General features: G+C 48.0%; 7 protein-coding genes across 7 annotated transcripts; 6 read left to right on the top strand and 1 right to left on the bottom strand.

Annotated features, from left to right (window-relative positions):
* Positions 1-5: 5 nt before the first annotated feature.
* Positions 6-164, top strand: DFJ58DRAFT_660427 (uncharacterized protein; the record flags this gene model as incomplete). The annotated part of the gene is made up of 1 exon (XM_041382154.1): positions 6-164. A coding segment is annotated over one exon (159 nt), but the record flags the coding sequence as incomplete, so codon positions are not given.
* Positions 165-2,716: 2,552 nt separating this feature from the next.
* On the top strand, positions 2,717-3,389 carry DFJ58DRAFT_727985 (uncharacterized protein; the record flags this gene model as incomplete). Its single annotated transcript, XM_041385536.1, has 4 exons — positions 2,717-2,785; positions 2,930-3,082; positions 3,138-3,189; positions 3,226-3,389. 4 exons carry the CDS (start codon positions 2,717-2,719, stop codon positions 3,387-3,389), a joined length of 438 nt encoding a protein of 145 aa, XP_041243930.1.
* Positions 3,390-3,602: 213 nt separating this feature from the next.
* DFJ58DRAFT_914109 (major facilitator superfamily domain-containing protein) lies at positions 3,603-5,861 on the bottom strand (the record flags this gene model as incomplete). The annotated part of the gene is made up of 10 exons (XM_041395363.1): positions 5,337-5,861; positions 5,274-5,293; positions 5,114-5,221; positions 4,975-5,060; positions 4,913-4,925; positions 4,642-4,863; positions 4,219-4,593; positions 4,052-4,168; positions 3,856-3,996; positions 3,603-3,804 (listed from the first exon to the last, which is right to left on the bottom strand). Exons 1-10 carry the CDS (start codon positions 5,481-5,483, stop codon positions 3,603-3,605), a joined length of 1,431 nt encoding a protein of 476 aa, XP_041243931.1. The 5' UTR covers positions 5,484-5,861.
* Positions 5,862-6,151: 290 nt separating this feature from the next.
* Positions 6,152-8,171, top strand: DFJ58DRAFT_788634 (uncharacterized protein). The gene is made up of 5 exons (XM_041390163.1): positions 6,152-6,821; positions 6,878-7,176; positions 7,232-7,357; positions 7,412-7,482; positions 7,547-8,171. The coding sequence occupies exons 1-5, from the start codon at positions 6,437-6,439 to the stop codon at positions 7,812-7,814; spliced, it is 1,149 nt and encodes a 382-aa protein (XP_041243932.1). The 5' UTR covers positions 6,152-6,436; the 3' UTR covers positions 7,815-8,171.
* Positions 8,172-8,261: 90 nt separating this feature from the next.
* DFJ58DRAFT_788641 (mitochondrial carrier domain-containing protein) lies at positions 8,262-9,770 on the top strand. The gene is made up of 6 exons (XM_041390164.1): positions 8,262-8,475; positions 8,529-8,597; positions 8,648-8,846; positions 8,896-9,117; positions 9,173-9,328; positions 9,383-9,770. Exons 1-6 carry the CDS (start codon positions 8,395-8,397, stop codon positions 9,610-9,612), a joined length of 957 nt encoding a protein of 318 aa, XP_041243933.1. The 5' UTR covers positions 8,262-8,394; the 3' UTR covers positions 9,613-9,770.
* DFJ58DRAFT_788644 (serine hydrolase FSH) lies at positions 9,771-11,167 on the top strand. The gene is made up of 9 exons (XM_041390165.1): positions 9,771-9,947; positions 10,022-10,055; positions 10,110-10,152; positions 10,208-10,422; positions 10,475-10,491; positions 10,546-10,582; positions 10,638-10,699; positions 10,748-10,932; positions 10,983-11,167. The coding sequence occupies exons 1-9, from the start codon at positions 9,913-9,915 to the stop codon at positions 11,102-11,104; spliced, it is 750 nt and encodes a 249-aa protein (XP_041243934.1). The 5' UTR covers positions 9,771-9,912; the 3' UTR covers positions 11,105-11,167.
* Positions 11,168-15,365: 4,198 nt separating this feature from the next.
* Positions 15,366-17,664, top strand: DFJ58DRAFT_788660 (initiator tRNA phosphoribosyl transferase). The gene is made up of 9 exons (XM_041390166.1): positions 15,366-15,558; positions 15,611-15,651; positions 15,709-15,821; positions 15,876-16,107; positions 16,164-16,388; positions 16,443-16,670; positions 16,700-16,787; positions 16,852-16,974; positions 17,043-17,664. Exons 1-9 carry the CDS (start codon positions 15,414-15,416, stop codon positions 17,252-17,254), a joined length of 1,407 nt encoding a protein of 468 aa, XP_041243935.1. The 5' UTR covers positions 15,366-15,413; the 3' UTR covers positions 17,255-17,664.
* Positions 17,665-19,311: the final 1,647 nt, after the last annotated feature.

Raw genomic sequence — 19,311 nt, forward strand, 5'->3', positions numbered from 1 at the left:
TGGGCAAGATGATGATAACAGACGTCCTACACCGCACTTTCGTCAGTGGACTGGCTGCACTAAGTGTGTATGGACTGTTCATGGGCTATGCCGTGCACCGCGAAACACTAGCCAAAGGGAGAGGTGAGATGATGTATACCACCAATTTCGTCCAAAGTTTTTGACGTGATTTATGCAGAGGTGAGAAAACCATAGCATTGGTTAATTAGCATATGAGGGCAACTCATGTCGACTATCGTAGTACATGGCATTAAAAGAAGCTGAAGCAAAGCGGCGCGAGCAAACAACTGCAAGTTTCCACGTTTTATACACCGTCTTATCCTTTTCTGACACTGCACTCAGGCTGAGGAAGAGGCGAAGGAACTTGCGTTAGCAGAGGCTGCCCAGGCTGTTTTCCGCAAAGGGTCGTGACAGGACTGATGACCTTCTGCTGCATCTTTGGTTCAAGGTTAATCATGCTGTTTCATGCAACTGCACACCATAGCTGATGCCGTAGTTCATCAACGTTCATCTTGGGCTCGTTTCACGTAACGTTCCTGTAACTGCCAGTACGATTTGCAACAAGCTATCCATGCCCATCATTTAATTGCCTCGTGGAACGATCGACAAGGTCATTTTCCTGCTTTAATCGCTCAAGCAGAGACTATGACTGAACTCGACTTGTATAACAGCTGAGCCGAAGATGTGCCAGCTGAAGAAGTGCGGACATTTTCCTTCAATATATGCTTCACTACCTTCCACGATTTCGATTGATTATGTCAGAGGATGAGAAGGGTCGTTGAGAGTAGTTGGCATTTAATGATGAAGGGCGCTTTCAAAGCATGATCGATCAATCAATCAGCTCCTGCGATGAATGCCTACAACTGCAAGTATATGCTAGGGATTAATCAAGGCGGTGTGCAAGAACAATCCATCGAAACTCGATGCTACCGTCCAGCACGCTGATCTTTCGATGAAGACCTAGTAATAGTATCGGATAGAGGGGGATCCATGCATAACGATGATCATCCCTCTCCTCCCAGTGATTTGGTTTGATTTATATAATTTTCTTGAACCACCACATATTCATCGGATTTTCCCGGATACGCCTTACTAAGTAAGGGAGGCCAATTAGAGTCTTAAACCAAAATCTTTATCGATAAAGAGCCGTTGCCATCCTCTCCTCATGATGTGCTCAGACCAGGACGTACATACACCATGGCAGATTCTGCTACTCCAGCACAGATCGGATTATCGGCCTCACGTGGGGCAGCCCAGGGCATGGGGTCATGGCCCTACGGTTCGCAGAGGCTGGGTTCGACACCCGTCATCCCAGATTTCAAATCACAACGCACAAACCTCGACAGAGTCGCGGAGGAGGTGAGAGCGAAGGGAAGGTGGTGTATGGATGTTGTCATAATAGTCTGATCGCTGGTGTAGATGGTAACAAACGCTGGACAAATATTCATGAAAGCCATGATTGACTGCAGTGAGCCAACGCCGTTTCCGATCTCACCCGAATAGTTCCCTCACTGATTTTGATATGGTCTTCAATCCCAATGTGCACAGGACGTTTCTGTTTGCGTGCTGTAGCGCAGGCGATGACAAAACGAGGTTGTGGCGGGAGGATCATCAGTATGCACGCTCATCTGCCTTCTTGCATTTAGGTAATAATATGGCGATTGTAGACGCATCGCCTGCAGCAGGGAAGAATGGGTTTACATCGAACGGCCTGTACTTCGAAAGCTACTATTCTATCGCGCACACAAGCACTCGGTCAATGTCCTACTGCTTCATTGCATCTTAAAATGGGCGCAGTAACTCGGATCACATGACATCACTGCCAACGTCGGGCCAGTTGACACGGGTCTCTGTACGTTCATGTTATCTGCCCTGCTACTCATCCTACCTCCAACCATATTTTTAAAGAAATGCACACTGATACTGACATGCACGTGTGCGATCTAAAGTTCCACTAACCAATGGGCAAAACAGGTTGGGGCGACTGATAGCAAGATATTGATCCGAAGTGTATGTCTCGGTCTCTCTTTCGATGAGGCTCCCGGCGCCTAACATTACGGATGTGGTGTCGTTCCTCGCAGGCAGACAATTGCCAATGGATGAATTAATCTCCTATTCTTATGGCTGAGAGAAGTATAATTCACCTTCAATTTCTCTGCAGAAACAGAGGTGCGACAGCATGTACGAAAAAGCATGGCCATCCGTGCCAGATCAATGCAGTAATGAGATGATAGAGAGATAATGTATATCTGTCTGTCTTCTCATTACAACGGTGCGAAATGTTCAACTCAACCGCAACGATCTGAAGTCGGCCGCAATCCTTCTCGGCGATGTTTCATTGCAGCGAGTTCGATTCCTCAATGAAGGTGCGGTGTTTCTCGTCAAGGTTCCTAGCCCTAATGTATTCTCCTTTGGGACATCCCACGTCGGACAGAATTAACCTGGTATTATCAAGGTCAAACAAACTAGTGTTCACGTCTGGTCATTTTGGCGTCTGAACTCATACGTACAATAATGCATTGCAGCCCCTTGATCAAAAAACTCGGTATGGCCGATCACGGCGATTATCATGCAATATTGCTCCTGTACTGGGCGAGAAAAATGCTTGATTTGATCACGACTCATGGTGGCCTGGCTCCCAACTTAGTTTAGTGCGGGAGATGCAATGCACCGTGAAAACGATGGGTAGTGCCAGTCACTGCCCTACAACGTCCTTATGAACCTACTGGTCCTGGACGATGGCGTCAAAGAGGCCATCCACCTCTATCCCTCTCTTTCAGTAATGGTACGTTCTCCCTCCTCCCATATAGGCAACTCACTTTATGCATGGCGCACCACGCAGAATGTCCGCCGCGGCGATCCCGGAGGGCGCCTATGCAAACCTCTATCCTCGCTGCGAGGGATGTGGGGTGCTGATGTGAATGAGTAGCGTCCTGAGCGGTGGCTTTCATACCTTATTGCTGCTCCATCGCAAGCACAAGATGCGAACTGTTCATTGGATGGGGAAGATGCTGCATCCACGTCGAGATCTGCTGTTCTGTGCGTCAAGGATAGTGCGCGGTTTCCTAGTGTGCTCCAACTTGTAAGTACTTGCAGCGCTTTTCCCACCGAAGTTCATATGCTTAGATGGATAGTAGCCATTCCTGCATGCCAGTTTTTCAATCCTTCGCATGTCATACCCGGAATCAAGTATGTCCACGTGTTAAAACTGATGCTCCTGACCAGAACGAGTTCTCGCAACGCTCGTACTTTGCACTTCTCGCTCTCAACGGAACGGAATGCACAAGGTCATGCGAAGGAAATTCAGCGGAAGCTACGGGCATTTCATATTAACGCCACAGGTGCCGCTGGATTTGCGGTTGGTGAAAAAGGATTATTTTATTTGGTAGACTGTTGCGTGGTATTCGGTGGTAGTCCTGCACGCCTACTAGCAGAGTGGGATGGCATGGTTTTACACAGTAGAACTATAGCTGGGCGTACGACAAGATGTATGATAGAAAAAGAAGGAAAGAGTTGCTAGAGGAAAAGTTGTTCATGATTTTACGGGGATTTCCACCCGATGATCCGGATGAGCTGTAGTTTCAGCCACAATGGATCGTTGACTACACCAGATATCTAAAACCAACAGGGTCCTGAAGGTCGTTGATATCCTTTGCATTCTGCTCGTTTCTCTCAATTTGCTCGTTCAATCGCTTCAAATGCAAATGCATGACACCAAGCATGGCCGTCGACACCCCAAGTGCTGCGAAGCTGATGGCGTAGGAATAACGATATGTCGGGCCCCAGTTGAGAGGCCACATGTACCTATGAGAATTTGTAAATAATCAGCGAGAGCGGGAGATCGGTGGCACTAACGATCCGACGATGTTCCCTGTCGCAGACATTCCACTAATCATAGCGATAGCAACAGCTCGCTTCGCAGGTTCTCTGGCAAAAGTGTTGTTTACCCATGCCCAGAGAACGATTTGTCCTGCGGCGATTTGAGCCATGAGAAACCTGCGCGTGTCTGAGTACACAAGGCATCACTCTATTGGGCGATGATACTGCTTACAGGGAAACATAGCGCGCAATCATGTTCATCGTACAGATGGATATAGTGAATCCAAGGGCAGCGAATGCATTTGATGCAAAAATGTATATGTAACGCTTTTTCGTATTGTCAGAGTACCTGATCGTCCATGAGATGCGATTCGAGATGGAAAAAAATAGTTTACTGACCTTGCAAAAGAAAAGGCAGCAATCGCGGCAAGCACCCATGGAGGAGTGGCGAGCAGCAAAGTCACCGTCGTATTATATCGCAAAGTCGCGACGATCGTCGGGAAGTAAATGACGAATGACATCGCCATAGAATCGATAATGAGTGCGACTGAAAACCACCATACCTTCCAGTCGGACACAGCATTCCGCAGTCCTTGCATGGTCGTCCGTTTGTCATGGTCCATTCTTCCATAGCCATCGTCTGCAAGGCGAGCGATAGCCAACGATCTTTCCTCCGGAGTGAGCCATTTGGTGTTGTGAGGGAAATTAGGGAGTATAAATATTGCACAAATCGCGACTACGACGGTGATGCCGCCGTCGATGTAAAATAACCACCTGCAGGTATGTTAGCTTCAGCGAACGACAGAGACAAACGTTTCTCGCCTCCATGCGGATTGACCAAGTTTTCCCTGCATCCCCGTAAGTATACCAGATGCAAACAGGGATCCGAACCCAGCGCTGAGCAGGGCTCCACAAGCAATGAGAGTCGTTCTCACAGCGAGCTCATCTCGCTTGTACCATCCTGATAAAAGAAATATGGTGCCAGGGAAAAAGGGTGCTTCGGAAAAGCCAAGAAGTAGACGGGCGAAAAGAACCTCGGTATAACTTGGGTCGAACTATCAGACCCACGATGACGAAAAATGAGAATGTGTACTTCTGTGTGCCCCCTGGGTACGGTTAGCATTCATGATCTGAGAGTGGCCGGTGTCGACAAACCTGTTAATGTTGATACTACACCCCATATCATCATACTACAAGGAAGCAGGATAGCAGGTTTCTCTAACCAGTGCAGAAACATATTCCTGAAAGAAAGAAGGTCACAATAAACTTTCCCTCGACGAAGGATGCAACTCACGCTGGCACTTGCATGACAATGAATCCCACATAGATGATAGACAAGACCGTCGCGTATTGATTCCCCTGCAGGTGCAGGTCTTTCTCAAAACCTCCCAACCGTGCGCTACTGTGGACGACATGAAACATCATATAAACGTGTATGAAGACACGTAACACACCTAGCATTTGCTCTGTCGATCTAACCAGCGGTAAGCACCAAGTAATAAAGAGCTCAGACTCACATAGTTCAGGGCATACAAAAGCAAGATCACGGACATACGTAGATCGAGCTTCCTTACCAATCTCCTCTCGAGATCATCACGGGAATGGCTGGGTAAACTAGAGAAGATATGGACCGTTTCTGATTTCGCATCGCTGAGAGCAGACATGGTACAAAAACAAAACACAGCGGGAAGGGTTGACAAGGCTTTTATTTGTGACGTGCAGGTGAGAAACAAAGACTGATGATGGTGCAGAGCTGACGTGGATCGTCTTGCACGGTCATCGATTAAATATTGACTGGTACCCAATAGGATACTCGGGCCGCCTTGGAAAGATTGATGCTATGTTTCGCATCTAGTGTAAGCAATGATCGTGCGCGTGGCATACACTTATGGTAGTGTCGTTGGAGCTTGGCAGAACCCGGGAACTTCGCCAACTGGTCTGGCAAAACTGGTCGTCTCCGGCCCACGGCAGAACTCAGGTGCAAAGGGGGTGGCGGCACCTGGCAGAACTCCAGACTCGCGGAGATATAACTTTGCTATGATAACACAGATGGGTTTGAGTTCAATAGAGCGCGAAAACCGACTGTCGACTCTGATGGTGCTGGTGGCTAAGCTTCCAAAGTCTTTTAAGTTTTTGATGTCTCTAGTAATGCACGTGACCGAGTTAAACGCTCCATGTAGATTCGGTACCAAGACGATAACGCCCCTGGCGTATATCCGCGACTCTATGTGCTTGCGATTGTGTGTCGCGAGCAAGGCATGATGCTTAAGTAATTAAGTAATTGCCTAGTAGCGAATTGACGTAAGTACGTCACGACCAAGATGAGGGCCGAGGCACTTATTTGCAGTGCGCAAACCTTGATTTCGGGCACCGGATCAATGAACGGTGGCTTACAACTTCGGAAGGCACAACTGCAACAGTCTTTTTCTTCATTTCATCCTCTTCCTCTTCCTCTTCGTATCAAGAAAGCGCCTCAAGACGCTGATCCCCACTCATTTTTGATTGTCGCTCGTTTGAACATTCTTGGCCTGCCTTTTAGCTCAGGCCCTTCCATTAAGGCATTTGTCTTATATTATACTTAGTCTTTAAATTCGCTGTTGGCGTAAGCAGGAGACCCATGGCGGTTTCAATGCGCTGCAAATGTCGCCACAGCGAACGACTACTCGTACCATCTCTAGCCTTCGCCGCTCTCGCAAGCAACCTGCTACAAGGAGCTATGGCACAGAGCACGTACTCTACAGCTACTCAGCAACTTCAACGTCTCCAAGATCCTAATGTCATTGTCACCAACACAAACGGGACTGTCGTAGTTTACAGCCCACTCACCGGGAATGAAATTCCTCAAGGACTCGCAACCGATGGCAGCGGTAGTGGATTCTCGTTGCCTGCTGTTTTGTGGATTGCGTTCTCTTTCACGGTTGGCGTTCCGCTCATGCTGGCCGGCTTTCGGGGCAGGCGTTTCACCACCGGTGCGGCCATAGGCCTATCTGTGGCTGTCACATGTGGGTAGTGACTAACAATTCATGCGTATGGAAATTTGCCTAACCCGTATATATAGCGTGGTCTGTTTTTGTTAATACATTGGACAATGTCGGTATTTCGGACATTACCTTGACAGCTCTAGTCATTGTACTATTTTGTTTGGGCTTTCTCTTCGGGCTTTTAGAAGTGGGTCGTATGGTAGGGCTCCTCCAGTTAGGCATACAGGGTGGCCTCGCCATCGGGATACGGATAGTATTACTACGTAGCCTTCTATTGGTACCCGACCCTGCTGCGTTCTTCGTCAATTGGCTACTCGTTGCAATCTGTGGTCTCGCGAGTGCAGTACTTGTCATTTGGAAACAGCGAGCTGGACTGGTGAGCGTTGATTTCGTCCTTTATGGCATCCCTGTATCCTGACTGAATCAAATAGCTTCTAGGATCGGCGTCTGTCGGTACTTTTTTTTGCGCCCTGGGCATCGACTTGGCTGTTAATCAGCAATCTGGCATGAGCCGGGGCCTCAGATATTTGATTGACAGAAACCGTTATCACGTCGTGGTGTGTACTCACCTTGAATTGTTCAAAAGCAACCACAATTTAATCAGATTGCAGGATACAACAAGTAATGGGTACTTTCCGCCCACGAGCACATTGGTTATAATTGCACTCTCCATTGCATTGACGTATGTCACCAGTTTCCTATATCTTGTATTGTAAGCCTCACATATTGACACGGGACATAAACAGACCTGCATTTGCATACGCCCAACATAAGCTGTTTAAGGGTCCTTTCTGCCCAGTTCACGATGACGATATCGAGTCCCTTCACGCATCAAACGAGTCCCCAGTCGATGAAGAACCTAAACTGTCAGGCGAGGAAGCACTGCGAACTAGTCCGCCGCCTGTGTCGGCTTTGTCAAATTTGATGCCTTTGCTTAAAGATCGTCACTTGACGCCTGCTGCCACGGAGAAAGCACGAGCGACCGAAGGCAATGCATTCGCGGACGACAGTTAACGTTCATCATAGCGCATATACCCTCGGGTCTTGGGACTTTATACCACAACGATTACCTAAATACCTTACTAGTCGCATTTCATTTCATCGCCTCTCTAGTTGTTGTGGTTCTCCATCGGATACCTTGGCACGCATTATACATCTGCTTCACACCCGGATCCACAATAGATTCCCGTTTGCTTCAAAGGGACTATCATCTCACTCATCTGATTCGGCAGCTTATTGGTTGGTTGGCTGTCGGCTTGAACTGCTATTGACATCGACGTGTCGCCCGAGATTTTGACTAGTGTGTATGCGCATGTACCATTGTCCAAATGCAAAGCGTCGAGCGGATAAAGAGCGGGGCAAGTGGCGGGCACATCGACGATCCAACAAGGATCATAAGTACTTGGTCGGTGCTAACGCGGGAAGGTCCGGAAATGGTAGGCACAAATCAAATATTCACATGTTAAATCCGCCAGTCTTACATGTTTCATCGGCCGTATGTGAGGGTGACAACTCATTTTATTTTACTCAGCTTTTCATCCGCTGGTATCGAATACCCTACCTAACCCTCCAGACGCCCAGATCCCCTAGAATTATGTCAAGGAATGGGGACAAGAAGGCGGTAGGCTTCGCTACACATATCACAGCTGGAGGGATCGCTGGCGCGATGGAGGCGGTAAGTGTGCATATTCAATGTCGTGAACTCCATATAACGATCAAGGGTCTCAGATCTGCTGCCAACCGCTCGACACCATAAAGGTGCGGATGCAACTCTCCAAATCCGGGATGGCCCCTGGAGTATGTCACAAGCAATGTTGTGCGGCATTCGTCAACTAACTCCCCGCCAGACAAAGCCACGAGGGTTTGTGGCGACAGGTCTTATGATTGTTAGACGCGAGACGCCTTTAGCATTATACAAGGGCCTCGGCGCTGTCCTTTCCGGAATAGTCCCCAAGATGGCCATTCGATTTGCCAGCTTTGAGACTTACAAGGAATTGTTAGCGGATAAGTCGACAGGAAACACCAGGGTGGGGAATATCTTCATCGGTAATCTATTCAAGGTTATTGCATGATGGAAACTGACTTCTCGGCTTAGCTGGGCTCGCCGCAGGGACGACCGAGGCGGTCGCGGTCGTGTGTCCAATGGAAGTGGTGAAGATCCGTCTGCAGGCGCAACAACACTCGCTTGCTGATCCGCTGGAAGCTCCAAGATATCGCAATGCGGGTCATGCAGTCTACACGATCATACGTGAAGAGGGTTTCTCGGCCCTTTATAGAGGTGTCTCGCTCACTGCATTACGACAAGCTACTAATCAAGGTTAGTTCAATAAGTTCCGTCATTGATACGAGGCTTATGAATAACGTGATCGTAGGCGCGAACTTCACTGCGTATCAGGAAATTAAGAAATTGGCACACACATACCAGCCGGATTTGAAGGACTTACCCTCATACCAACACATGATCATTGGACTTATATCAGGTGCCATGGGACCCTTCTCGAACGCCCCGATAGATACGATTAAAACTCGTAAGTGCATCCTACAGGGATCGGCCACATCCAAGTAATCCATGACACCAATAGGATTGCAAAAGGCCACGTATGAACCAGGAACCACAGCGTTTCAGAGGATTGCAGCGATCGCAAATGATATGTGGAAACAGGAAGGTGTACGGTCGTTCTACAAAGGGATTACGCCGAGGGTTTTGCGAGTGGCTCCTGGACAGGCGATTGTGTTCGCTGTGTATGAAAAAGTGAGAGGGATTATCGAGACGATGAACGTTTCACCGTCGCAAGATCGGTACTCGGAGTGATTTAAGAAGAGCCAGTACATCTAGGGGGAAAGTCTTAAGGGCTGTACATTGTGTTTTGGCTAGTAAATGAAGGGTGTGTGAGTTCTGACTTCGTTTGTGGTGAGTAGACGCTGGGAACGGCTCTAATCGGCCCGACTCATATTCGGGTCATCGGGCGAAGTCCGATTGACGTGATCGGTGACTTACACACCCACTTGAGACCAAACATTTGAGCTGCAGGCAAGCCTTTATAACGTAGACGGAACGAGTATCATCCTACAACCGGTCTGACTAGGGGAGACTAGAGGCGAGCCGACAGTGATGGCTACTCCAACGAAGGTGCTAATGCTGCATGGGCAAGTACCAGCTTAACGAGTTCACGAATCACCAGCAGCAGTAGCATGCGTGGATGACTGATTTACTTCCTCAGACACTCGCAGAATGCTAGTATATTCAGTAAACGCGTAAGTGTCTTCGTATCTTGGTACCCTACAATCTTACAGGCTGATTCATCATAGCTTGGGGCCTTGAGGAAATCGATGGGAAAAGGCATTGAAATGGGTATGCTTGGAATCTATGCAACCATGCCGATGTACAGCTTAACAGACGGACATAGTATTCGTGGACGGACCCATTGTCTTACTTCCTGTTGACTTCGACGGCACCGCTTCATTGGCAGCTCTCGGAGCCTCAGAGGCGAACACGACATCCTCTGATCCTTCGACTACGCCCCGAGCTTGGTGGAAATCTAACCCGGAGAGAACAATCGCCCACGGGTTAGAAGAGTCTATACTCCTTTTGAAAGATATTCTTCAACGTGATCGATATGATGTGAGTATGCCTGGTGCACATCACACATCGAGCTAAGATGAATTGGTCGTAGGGTGTGTTTGGCTTCAGGTATTCCTTCGCTGGTCCTCTTTAATGCCGTTTGGCTTATTGGTGAAACCAAAGTCAAGGAGCAGCTATGGCTGCTCTGCTTGCCGCTCTCGTGTGTATATTTGCGATGTAACGGACCAGTTGACTCTTAAGGTTTCATCCTTCAGCTAGAGCGGCCTCACTCATACCCTCCCTTTCTCATCGACGGAGAGGCTCCTCACCCACCTTTGTGCGTAACGTCCCACCAGAGAGATACAAGTACTCAGCCTTGACTTAGCAAATTCTGTGTAGCCGTCTCAGGCTTTAAGGCACCCGGGTCACTCAGTGCAGAAACTTTTGGGACATCGTATTCTACACCCACCCTGCACGTTCTCGGGAGAACTGATGTCATTGTCGTTGAGGAGCGCTCGAAGGGTCTGCTTGATCTCTCACAGAACAAGAGATTGGAGGAGCATGATGGCGGTCAGCCGATTCCGCCATGCGCTGTGATTCGTTTCTGACACCCTATATAGGACACTTCGTGCCCTCGAAGGCCAAATGGAGGGAGTTCTTCCGCAATTACTTGGCTGATCCTCTTGGAGTGATTCCTTCCCCAGAACCGAGAACTGTTCTTCAGCCTGCCCCCGGCGATTGATACGATACCTCGAACTGTAATAGAGCTACGTGATAGAAATGCTATACTTCACACAGGCGCAAATACGTGGCTTTCGAGAGTAGGTGAGGACATGACAAAGTCAATAAGACGGTGGATGAGCTCTGTCAGTGAATCATCTCACCATACGACTTCGCTCTTTCAAAGTTTAAAATTCTGAAATGGATTCCGGACAGAGTCATTCGTTTCTTAAATTGTTTCGTTGCCAAGGTCTACGCCGTATAGAAGACTATATTGTGAACTTCGGACTGAGCACCAGTTATCTCGATTACAACCTTCAAGTTGGCGCTAGCTAAATTCATTCGGGGGTGCAGCCACGATTTGATCTACTCAAGCAACGACTCGACGATTAGCACCAACTATGGTAATCGATGTTCGGTCATGTTTAAGGTTCCCACCTTCAGATCCTTATCGGAGTGGAGTCCAAGAGGGGATCGGCCCAGAGTTAGAACAAAAACTTGCCGCGCCTCAACTCTCAGCACTAGATTGTCCGCTAGTATTTGCACTCTAGCCAGTACCGGTGTCTGCGGACTAGCTAACTGTAGTACATGGTTGTATTACTCAGAGTGAAAAATGTGTACAGCATTAATATTCCTAACGATGACATCAATGTCTAACCATCACTACCAGGAAGCCAATACTTGTCAAAATATAACCACAGCGGTGTACAAGATCCTATGCCCTTAGATGGATGCGTGACGCTGATTTGAGAGCACGAACTTGTCCGGCTTTCCATATTGAACTTCTTCAGTCCTTTTCACTCTTCGAGAGCTGCAAATTCAGCAGTAATGTCATGTCAGGCGAGACGCTCTCTGGACCAGCATGAAGGTTATCTGCATCGCGAGGCTCGGTCAAGAGCGGACTCGGGTGCCCATGATCAACTCCCAGTTGGCTGTGTTCCCCGACAATGTGGATGAAGATGGATACTGGCTTACATTTCAATTAATGCCATCATGTAGACAAAACACAAATCTACATTACCATATGTACATGAAAGAAAATACACTGCCATTGAATACTTTGTCCGAAATTGGTGACCTAGTGTGATGATGTACATATATATAGAATGAGGGTGATACACTAACGTACAAGAACATGTTCATCGCTGACAATTCCCAGAAGTCCACTAAAATGCATGCACCCAAACGTAGGAATGTCCCACTAGGATATGGGTGGGTGGGGTTTGAGGGCGTGAGCGTTGCGCGTAGATTTGCGCGAGAAAAGGGCGCCACACTGGTTGCAGAGGTATTTCACCTGCAAGTGCACCTCCTGGACATGCCGAACAACGCTCTCCCGTTTCATGGGGGCTCTTCCGCAGTCACCCCATGCGCAAGATATGACCGAATTCGCCGGTCCGTTCACCCCGTGCATCCACAAATGTTGTGAAAGATCCGATACACTGATATATTCGCCACATGGTATTCCCAAGCCACTGTCCCACAAACAGATGGTGTGGTTAGAAAAGTCGGCGGCTACGGCGGGATCATTGTATGGATCCTATGAAATACCACACCGTGGTCAGTTGTTAGACAAAGAACTAGTATGATGATCGGCTAAGACTGACGGGTAAGATGGCAGACATGTGATCTCGTGGCAAGAGAGAGAATGGACAATGGTTAACGAGAAAATTTTGTTGGTGACTACCGGTGCTTGTGATTGCTTACTTTATAGTCCGAACGGTATCTGGTGGAGGCTAGAGCGTATTTGAACTAGCAATGTAACGAAAAGCCAATCTGGCCACATCTCTTGGTTAAGGGTGATCCACCTGCCAATATCGAAGTAGAAGTCAAAGACCCCGTCAACTGAATTGAATTCATCTTATATCCGATGCCAGATGTTGGCCTGGTGATATTAATTAAAGACGTGAAAAGGTCGCAGAACAACGTACCGTGCTCTCCGATAGGTGCAGCTTATCAAAACTCTAGTTCACATATTTTTCCGAGGGTGTCAACGACAGTTGCAGCTGGTAAGGCTAAGCAAGAAACTTCGATTAAGCGCCATACTAGCAGATTTTAACAAGGATGACTATGTGATACTGTCCCCACGCAGTTTAAGTCGGAGAACCAAGCCTTATGGGTCCTTCTGGATCCAAGTATCGCGGGAGGGCGAACAGCGGAACGAACGGGGCAATGCTACCAGTGCGGCGGTCTCAATTCGCTATACCAAGTTGGATGTTTATGGCATCACATTACAAGAAATTAACCATCTTTCCGTAATGGTCAATGGAGGTTCGTTTGCGTGTGCAAATGGTTACTGGTGACAGGTCCCCGACAAGCACTTGTATACAGCGTGTGTTGTATGGCCAGATCGGTGGGAAGGTGCCCTACTGAGCCTGTATCAGTGGAACGCACAATGACTCGTATTTTTTTGCGCATGTGGAAGGAGAAATTTACGGTATCCTGTGGTGTTTTGAGCTCATTCACGGCGAGTTTTTTCCTGCAAGTGGATGTGGTAATTTGATCGCATGGTAGAACATGCCAGTGGAGCGGTGGGCACGCATCGTATTACATCTGCAGGAAGGGCATCATACCCGTAAATACACCGAAATTATCAGAGGTAAAGTTTGGGACTCACGGTTTGAAGACAATAAGACTTTCGAGCGCTTTGGTCGTGATCCGATGGTGTAGGATGGTCACCGGCTGTCATACGACTTATCAGTTATCGTAATTCATAGAACGGTCAGCTTCGCAATGGCGGCTCCGTCCGATGATCCGGGTCCGTCCACTTCGTTGAGCTCACTCTACAATTCGGAAAATTCCTTGTAGAACATTTAAAAATGCACGGCAAAAATAGGAAACCTCTAGTCGCTGATCCACCAGAGCGTGTCCCAAACAACACTTTGAGTTTGTGACGGTGGTGGGTCAAGGGCTTTGGCAACTCATAGATCCAGACCAATTGTGAAACTTAAATTTGCGGATGTAAAGAGGAGATTTCCTGCCTGGGTCAAAGAATTTTAAGAGGGTCTTTAAGTCGATCAAATAGTTGATGGGATGAAACTTCATTTGAGGGATGCATTCAAGATATCGGCTGTCATACACGTGTATTAATATTCCGGTGGAGTGGAAGGGATGGATACTTACTAATAAGAAGACCTACTTAGTCCCGCCTTTGGCAAAAAAAAAAGGAAGCATCCCATCATATGTGCTTCCCAACCATAGACGCTAGGCAGAAGATCAAGAAGATGTAAGAAAAATTGAGCGTCAAAAAGACCTTACGACGTTGACGTGCCATCATATGCTTCTGTGAACCCAGGTAAGACCGGAGATGGACTGTATGAGAGACAGTGGGAATGAGAACACTAGATGTGCACGCATGTCAGCCATAGTCTATCATGGAGATTATGGAGGGACTTTCACACCATTTTGGTCCTTGCTGTGTTGCCCGAGAAGTCACGCAGACTCGGATAATCGATTAGGAGAGCTTTTTTTCGAGGTCGAATATTTGACGATCTATAAGGATAACGCCCAGATGCTGAACGTGAAACTTAGTCTGACAGCTGCGGCTATCAAGCGGGCATTGGAGGGTGCTGTCTCATGGTAAATCTGTGATGTTAAGCAGCAAGTGTTGCAGGACCCTGTTCAACCATAAAGACGACAAAAAAGTTCAGTTAATCCGCACATTATTTGCGCGTTCTGCGGTTTGCCCCATGCTCCGTCTTCGTCCGTCAAAAGCTCCCGCAATGATTCTTTTGCTAACGATATGCGCGTGGTTGCATCAATCCGCAGGCTGCTAGCCCATTAATATTCCTGAGTTTTCAAAGTAATGCGCACGAGTTTATGTGATGTGGCACAGCAACGCGATTAACACAGATCTCACGGATAATAACACGTTGTGAAAAAGTATCTCACCTCCCAGCCCTATCCCTCTCTATTCCCCTCATATATCTGCTGTTGGCCGGGCTCTAGCGTCTGATGGAGGACGCGGAATTACCACAAGATTGATCTGATGGAATAGCATTCGATTGGCAGTCCAAGTAGTACCCGCATCGGATCCGAGAAAGAATATAGTCGAGTAGCGAAGCCACTAATAAACCTAGTGATTTATCGCGCCCATGTGAGCAGGTGTGTCACAACCCTGTCCAAGGGATCAGATTGTGAAGGTTGGTGAAAACGTTGTTACAAGCTTCAGTTACATAACGTTGGGCCCACAAAACGTAATGCATTATTCTCGGTAGCGATGCAACGTGAAACAGTCTTGACCAAATGGGGTAAGTTTCCATGTTGTGCCCCGGCTCCTTCCTGGACAGTGATCAGCGCCTTATCACCCATTTTTACTTCCAAAGCCCAGAGTCATGGGCCACAAGGACGGCACATCGCTAGCCTTCAGCGAGCTGCGAAAGGAATCGCAAGATATATACAACCGAATTCACTCTATAGCAGAGGACGCTGCTTTCGTAGACCAAGTCTATCGGTCTTACCCCAGACTTCCCCTCATCCGTGAGTAACACCGTGATCATCGATCACCGTCATCGCCTCACGCGTCCATCAGCTAACATGCGATGTGGAGCATGGTACACAGACCCTAACACTGTAAGTCTACTCTCGATACATGTTGCAGCTCACGAATCTCGAGCTCATTCTACCCAGGCATCAAATGAACACGCATATTACAAGTCCACCGATGGACACACTGGAAACTGGAGCTTCAATCTTCGAAGGCCAAATTTACACGTATTACCTTTGATCTGTGCGCACGCTGGGTTCGTGCGCCACTTACATCAACGATATCAAACTGTATAACGTGTGGGCCCTAGACTACTCTTGGTGGATTCTACGAGAGCAGGCAAACGTATGCCAGACGCGCTCTCTAAAACCGTTCCAATCTGGTGTGCTGTCATAAATAGAGCCGTCCTTAAAACTGCTCAGAACATGAACGTGGATGCGGATGCTTGGAATACGAAGTTGTATACCCCACCTGGCGTGGTCAGCGCGCAAGAGCATGATCAAATGGAGCAGAAGTTGGATGGATGGGCGGATGATCTTGCTGTCAGTATTATCCTCTTCTCTGTCTCAAGCATCCTGAAATTGATTGCGATACGTAGGCTTCCTTTTATGTACTTCCCAAAGTGCAATACCCCCTCCGCCCAATCTGGATAACGCCCAGCACCACCATATTCCCAAAATTCCCTGATACCGATGCTGAACGGCGATTCTACCCTATAATCTGCATATCCGCTTCGAAGCAGGTTTTGGACGGCATGGAGAGACGCATCACAGGTTTTGCGTATATCCAGGGATCTGGGGATGACCATGAGCTGTGGAGTATGGTGCGTATCTTACCTTGAGCTCGGCCGTCGATACTGACACGACTTACGTGACAGGGCCTCACCCCCACTCAATTCTGGAAGCATAAACAGACCCTCCTCGATGCAAACCGAAACGAACTACCCACCCTCGTTCAAGCTCTCACATCCTACCCAGAAATACACAATCTGTGCGCACCAACTCGGACGCGTCATTCCATCCCACACCCATTCACCACGTCCACGGTAAACTCTCAATATGCACCACTCACTGATATCCCCTCCTCTCTCGATGACGAGTTTGCGGTGCGATCTATCTAACCAGCAACGATCAGGCACCACCCGCTCTCAAAGACCATCCACGCGTCCTATACATCCAAACGCCTCAAGGCAAAAAAGGCCAGCATCACTTCCTACACTCCTGTCCTCCCACAAGCCATGCCCTTCATCTCTCTCCACCTCCAGAATACGCGCCGCGTCTGCATAGCATGCGAAACACGCACCGACACGAGTATCGGCGTCGCCCTAGCAACTCTCACAAAGTTCTTTGACGATGCAGGGGAATTTTGCGATGAGTACGAGTACGAGTATGAACGGGAGGGTACCCTTTGTACGTCGTACCAACTATCTCCAAACAAATTGTTGATTGACGATGGACATGCATTTAAATAAATAAAGCCAAAGACGACATCAAAACCCGCTTGCACTGGATAATAACGAGTTGTCCACAAGCCAACCCTTCGCGCACCACTCTCAAACGCGTCAACGAATTCCTCCTCTCACCTCCCGAATTCCTCCTCTCGCCCCAAAAATTGCTTTACCCCTCCGGCGCGCCAACCTCACCTCATGAACGCAAAACAACTTCGATTCCAGAAACAGTACTAGTATAAACAACAATTCGAGACTGAGCATGCACACCAGCATGGTACGTCGAAGGCACGAGATAAGACTTCCAGGGGTTATACTCCTCTTGGAATATCAACGCCCGAAAGCGCGTCGGAGTAAGGCCCTGAGGAAGTGATGTATCGTTGGAGGTTTGAGGGGAAGTGGGAGATGGTAGATACGCCTGAGGCTCGGGTGAGGAGCTGGAGATCGGCGCTGTGGGAACGTGAGAGTCCCTAACAAATCCCAAGATTCATTCTAGGGAGATAATTAAAATTGACTGACGAAGACAGCATGTACCACCCCACGGACAGTCTTGACATGCATCCCCGCACTCTCTTGCGGTGTCACCTTGATCTCAAACCGAGAGGGACTCCACTTTGAGCGTGAATTTCCCCGTCTGGTTCGGTTCATAAGCTGATAAATACAACTGTGTGGTCGCCAGCTTCGCGAGATGAGAAAAATCAAAGCCGCATTTCCCTCGAAATAAAAACAAAACAAAACAGAAGGTTAACGTACGAGAGCATGCCATATATACCAGAATGGGCCGCCACCTCTTTTTGACTCGGATCTGATATACGCTTGCTTCGCGACCATACTATTCCCGCGACGCACACTTCTGCCGCATAATGGGGGAGAGTCAGCAGGATCATGGAGGGCAAGAGAACTGGAATCAGTGAGAACCTTGAAAGATTTTGTGCTGGGTGGAATCGGGGAAGACTTTGCATAGGAATTGGCAACTCGATTGACCTGTAATCACGCAGCAGCAGACTGAACAAGATCATAACATTGAAGGAACAATTGCCTTCCCTTATGTACATGATACGATGAGATACGTACAAGGGAAAAGACCGCTGCAAGCCACACCATTCGAAGAAGCCTCGCTTAATTACAGGAGGATTTTGAAAAAATCAAAGAAGATATATATACCCAAAGAAACCCTGCATGGAACATTTATATGCAAAGAATCATGATTAAAGCACCTGCACTGATGATCTATTGGATAGTAAACATGTTCATGAGTATAAATAAGATGACCATTGAAGGTTGTTAAACAAACCACAGCTGAGCCAACAATCATTTGCACTCCCCAATGAAGAGGTCGAACGATCGTTGCGGTTTCACCATTTGGCTCCTTTGGGGGTTTGTTATTCTGCTCCTTTGGGGGTGCACCATCTGGATATTCCGAGTGCAAGTGGGTGTAGGTGTATGATAGGGGCCGGGGGTGGAACCTCACTGGAAGCCTTGTCAACCATTCCAAGACTCGGAAATGCATCAGCAGGATGCTAGTACGTAACATTATCTTCTTTTGTATATCGATAGTAGTGGGTGTGCTACATGAAAGGTCAGTTCATCCCAAAAGTTGGCGGGTAGTATAATATATCTCGCACTTTGTGTTCGCCTTGGTAGCAAAAGGATGAAATTCCATATCGAACTTGAATAAAAATTTGGTAGTGCAGTTTCAAGGTTACAAGCGAGCGCAGATATACAGCGATATGGAAAACGGGAGTCACGGTCAGCTTTGTTATAGGGGTATGGCACTCGGGACATGATGGCTGTGACAAAGACCCCACGCGTCCAGAAAAGGGTGGTGCCGCCGACAAATTGGGCGCTTCTTTTCTTTTTAGGCACCTTCCACACCATGCATGTCCTCTCTACTGACATCGTTGTCACCGGTAGCATGTTGCCTTCTCGTACATCTTAATATTAATCTTCGATCCTTAATGAAGTCCTCGTTGTCGTTATACCTCAACGTTGTTCTTGACGTCAGCTGAGGAGTGTATGGCCCTGCTGCTCGTTACGCGTACTTAGTCTCGCCAACACGCACATTAGACTTTGCTCTAGTAGCCTTCACAGTACTCGCTCCAAAATTCCCTCGATTCGTCGAACTTTGTGAGAGCTGCTCCTAGGGCTTTGCCGACTGTTTCTGTCGTAGTCTCGCATTGACAGTGGACCCTCGTCGCTGTTACCTCATGTTACAGACATCACGCAACCCGACTCTGTAAGCATAACAAGTTGATGTATCACAAGGAGCTATGGATGCTTGCAATTATTGCATTACAAT

The sequence above is a fragment of the Suillus subalutaceus genome (genome assembly GCF_016647625.1).
Source record: "Suillus subalutaceus strain FC151 chromosome Unknown DFJ58scaffold_53, whole genome shotgun sequence".
Classification (NCBI taxonomy): Eukaryota; Fungi; Basidiomycota; class Agaricomycetes; order Boletales; family Suillaceae; genus Suillus; species Suillus subalutaceus.

Coding starts and splice junctions, on each gene's coding strand:
- DFJ58DRAFT_788644 (XM_041390165.1), top strand. CDS start 9,913: ATGGCTACTCCAACGAAGGTGCTAATGCTGCATGG. Junction 10,056..10,109: donor CTAGTATATTCAGTAAACGC/GTAAGTGTCTTC, acceptor GATTCATCATAG/CTTGGGGCCTTGAGGAAATC. Junction 10,700..10,747: donor GAGGCTCCTCACCCACCTTT/GTGCGTAACGTC, acceptor GCCTTGACTTAG/CAAATTCTGTGTAGCCGTCT.
- DFJ58DRAFT_788641 (XM_041390164.1), top strand. CDS start 8,395: ATGTCAAGGAATGGGGACAAGAAGGCGGTAGGCTTCGCTACACATATC. Junction 8,476..8,528: donor TCGCTGGCGCGATGGAGGCG/GTAAGTGTGCAT, acceptor CAAGGGTCTCAG/ATCTGCTGCCAACCGCTCGA. Junction 9,329..9,382: donor GATAGATACGATTAAAACTC/GTAAGTGCATCC, acceptor TGACACCAATAG/GATTGCAAAAGGCCACGTAT.
- DFJ58DRAFT_788660 (XM_041390166.1), top strand. CDS start 15,414: ATGGGCCACAAGGACGGCACATCGCTAGCCTTCAGCGAGCTGCGAAAG. Junction 15,652..15,708: donor GGTACACAGACCCTAACACT/GTAAGTCTACTC, acceptor CATTCTACCCAG/GCATCAAATGAACACGCATA. Junction 16,389..16,442: donor ACCATGAGCTGTGGAGTATG/GTGCGTATCTTA, acceptor CTTACGTGACAG/GGCCTCACCCCCACTCAATT.
- DFJ58DRAFT_788634 (XM_041390163.1), top strand. CDS start 6,437: ATGGCGGTTTCAATGCGCTGCAAATGTCGCCACAGCGAACGACTACTC. Junction 7,177..7,231: donor GGAAACAGCGAGCTGGACTG/GTGAGCGTTGAT, acceptor TGAATCAAATAG/CTTCTAGGATCGGCGTCTGT. Junction 7,358..7,411: donor GAAACCGTTATCACGTCGTG/GTGTGTACTCAC, acceptor ATCAGATTGCAG/GATACAACAAGTAATGGGTA.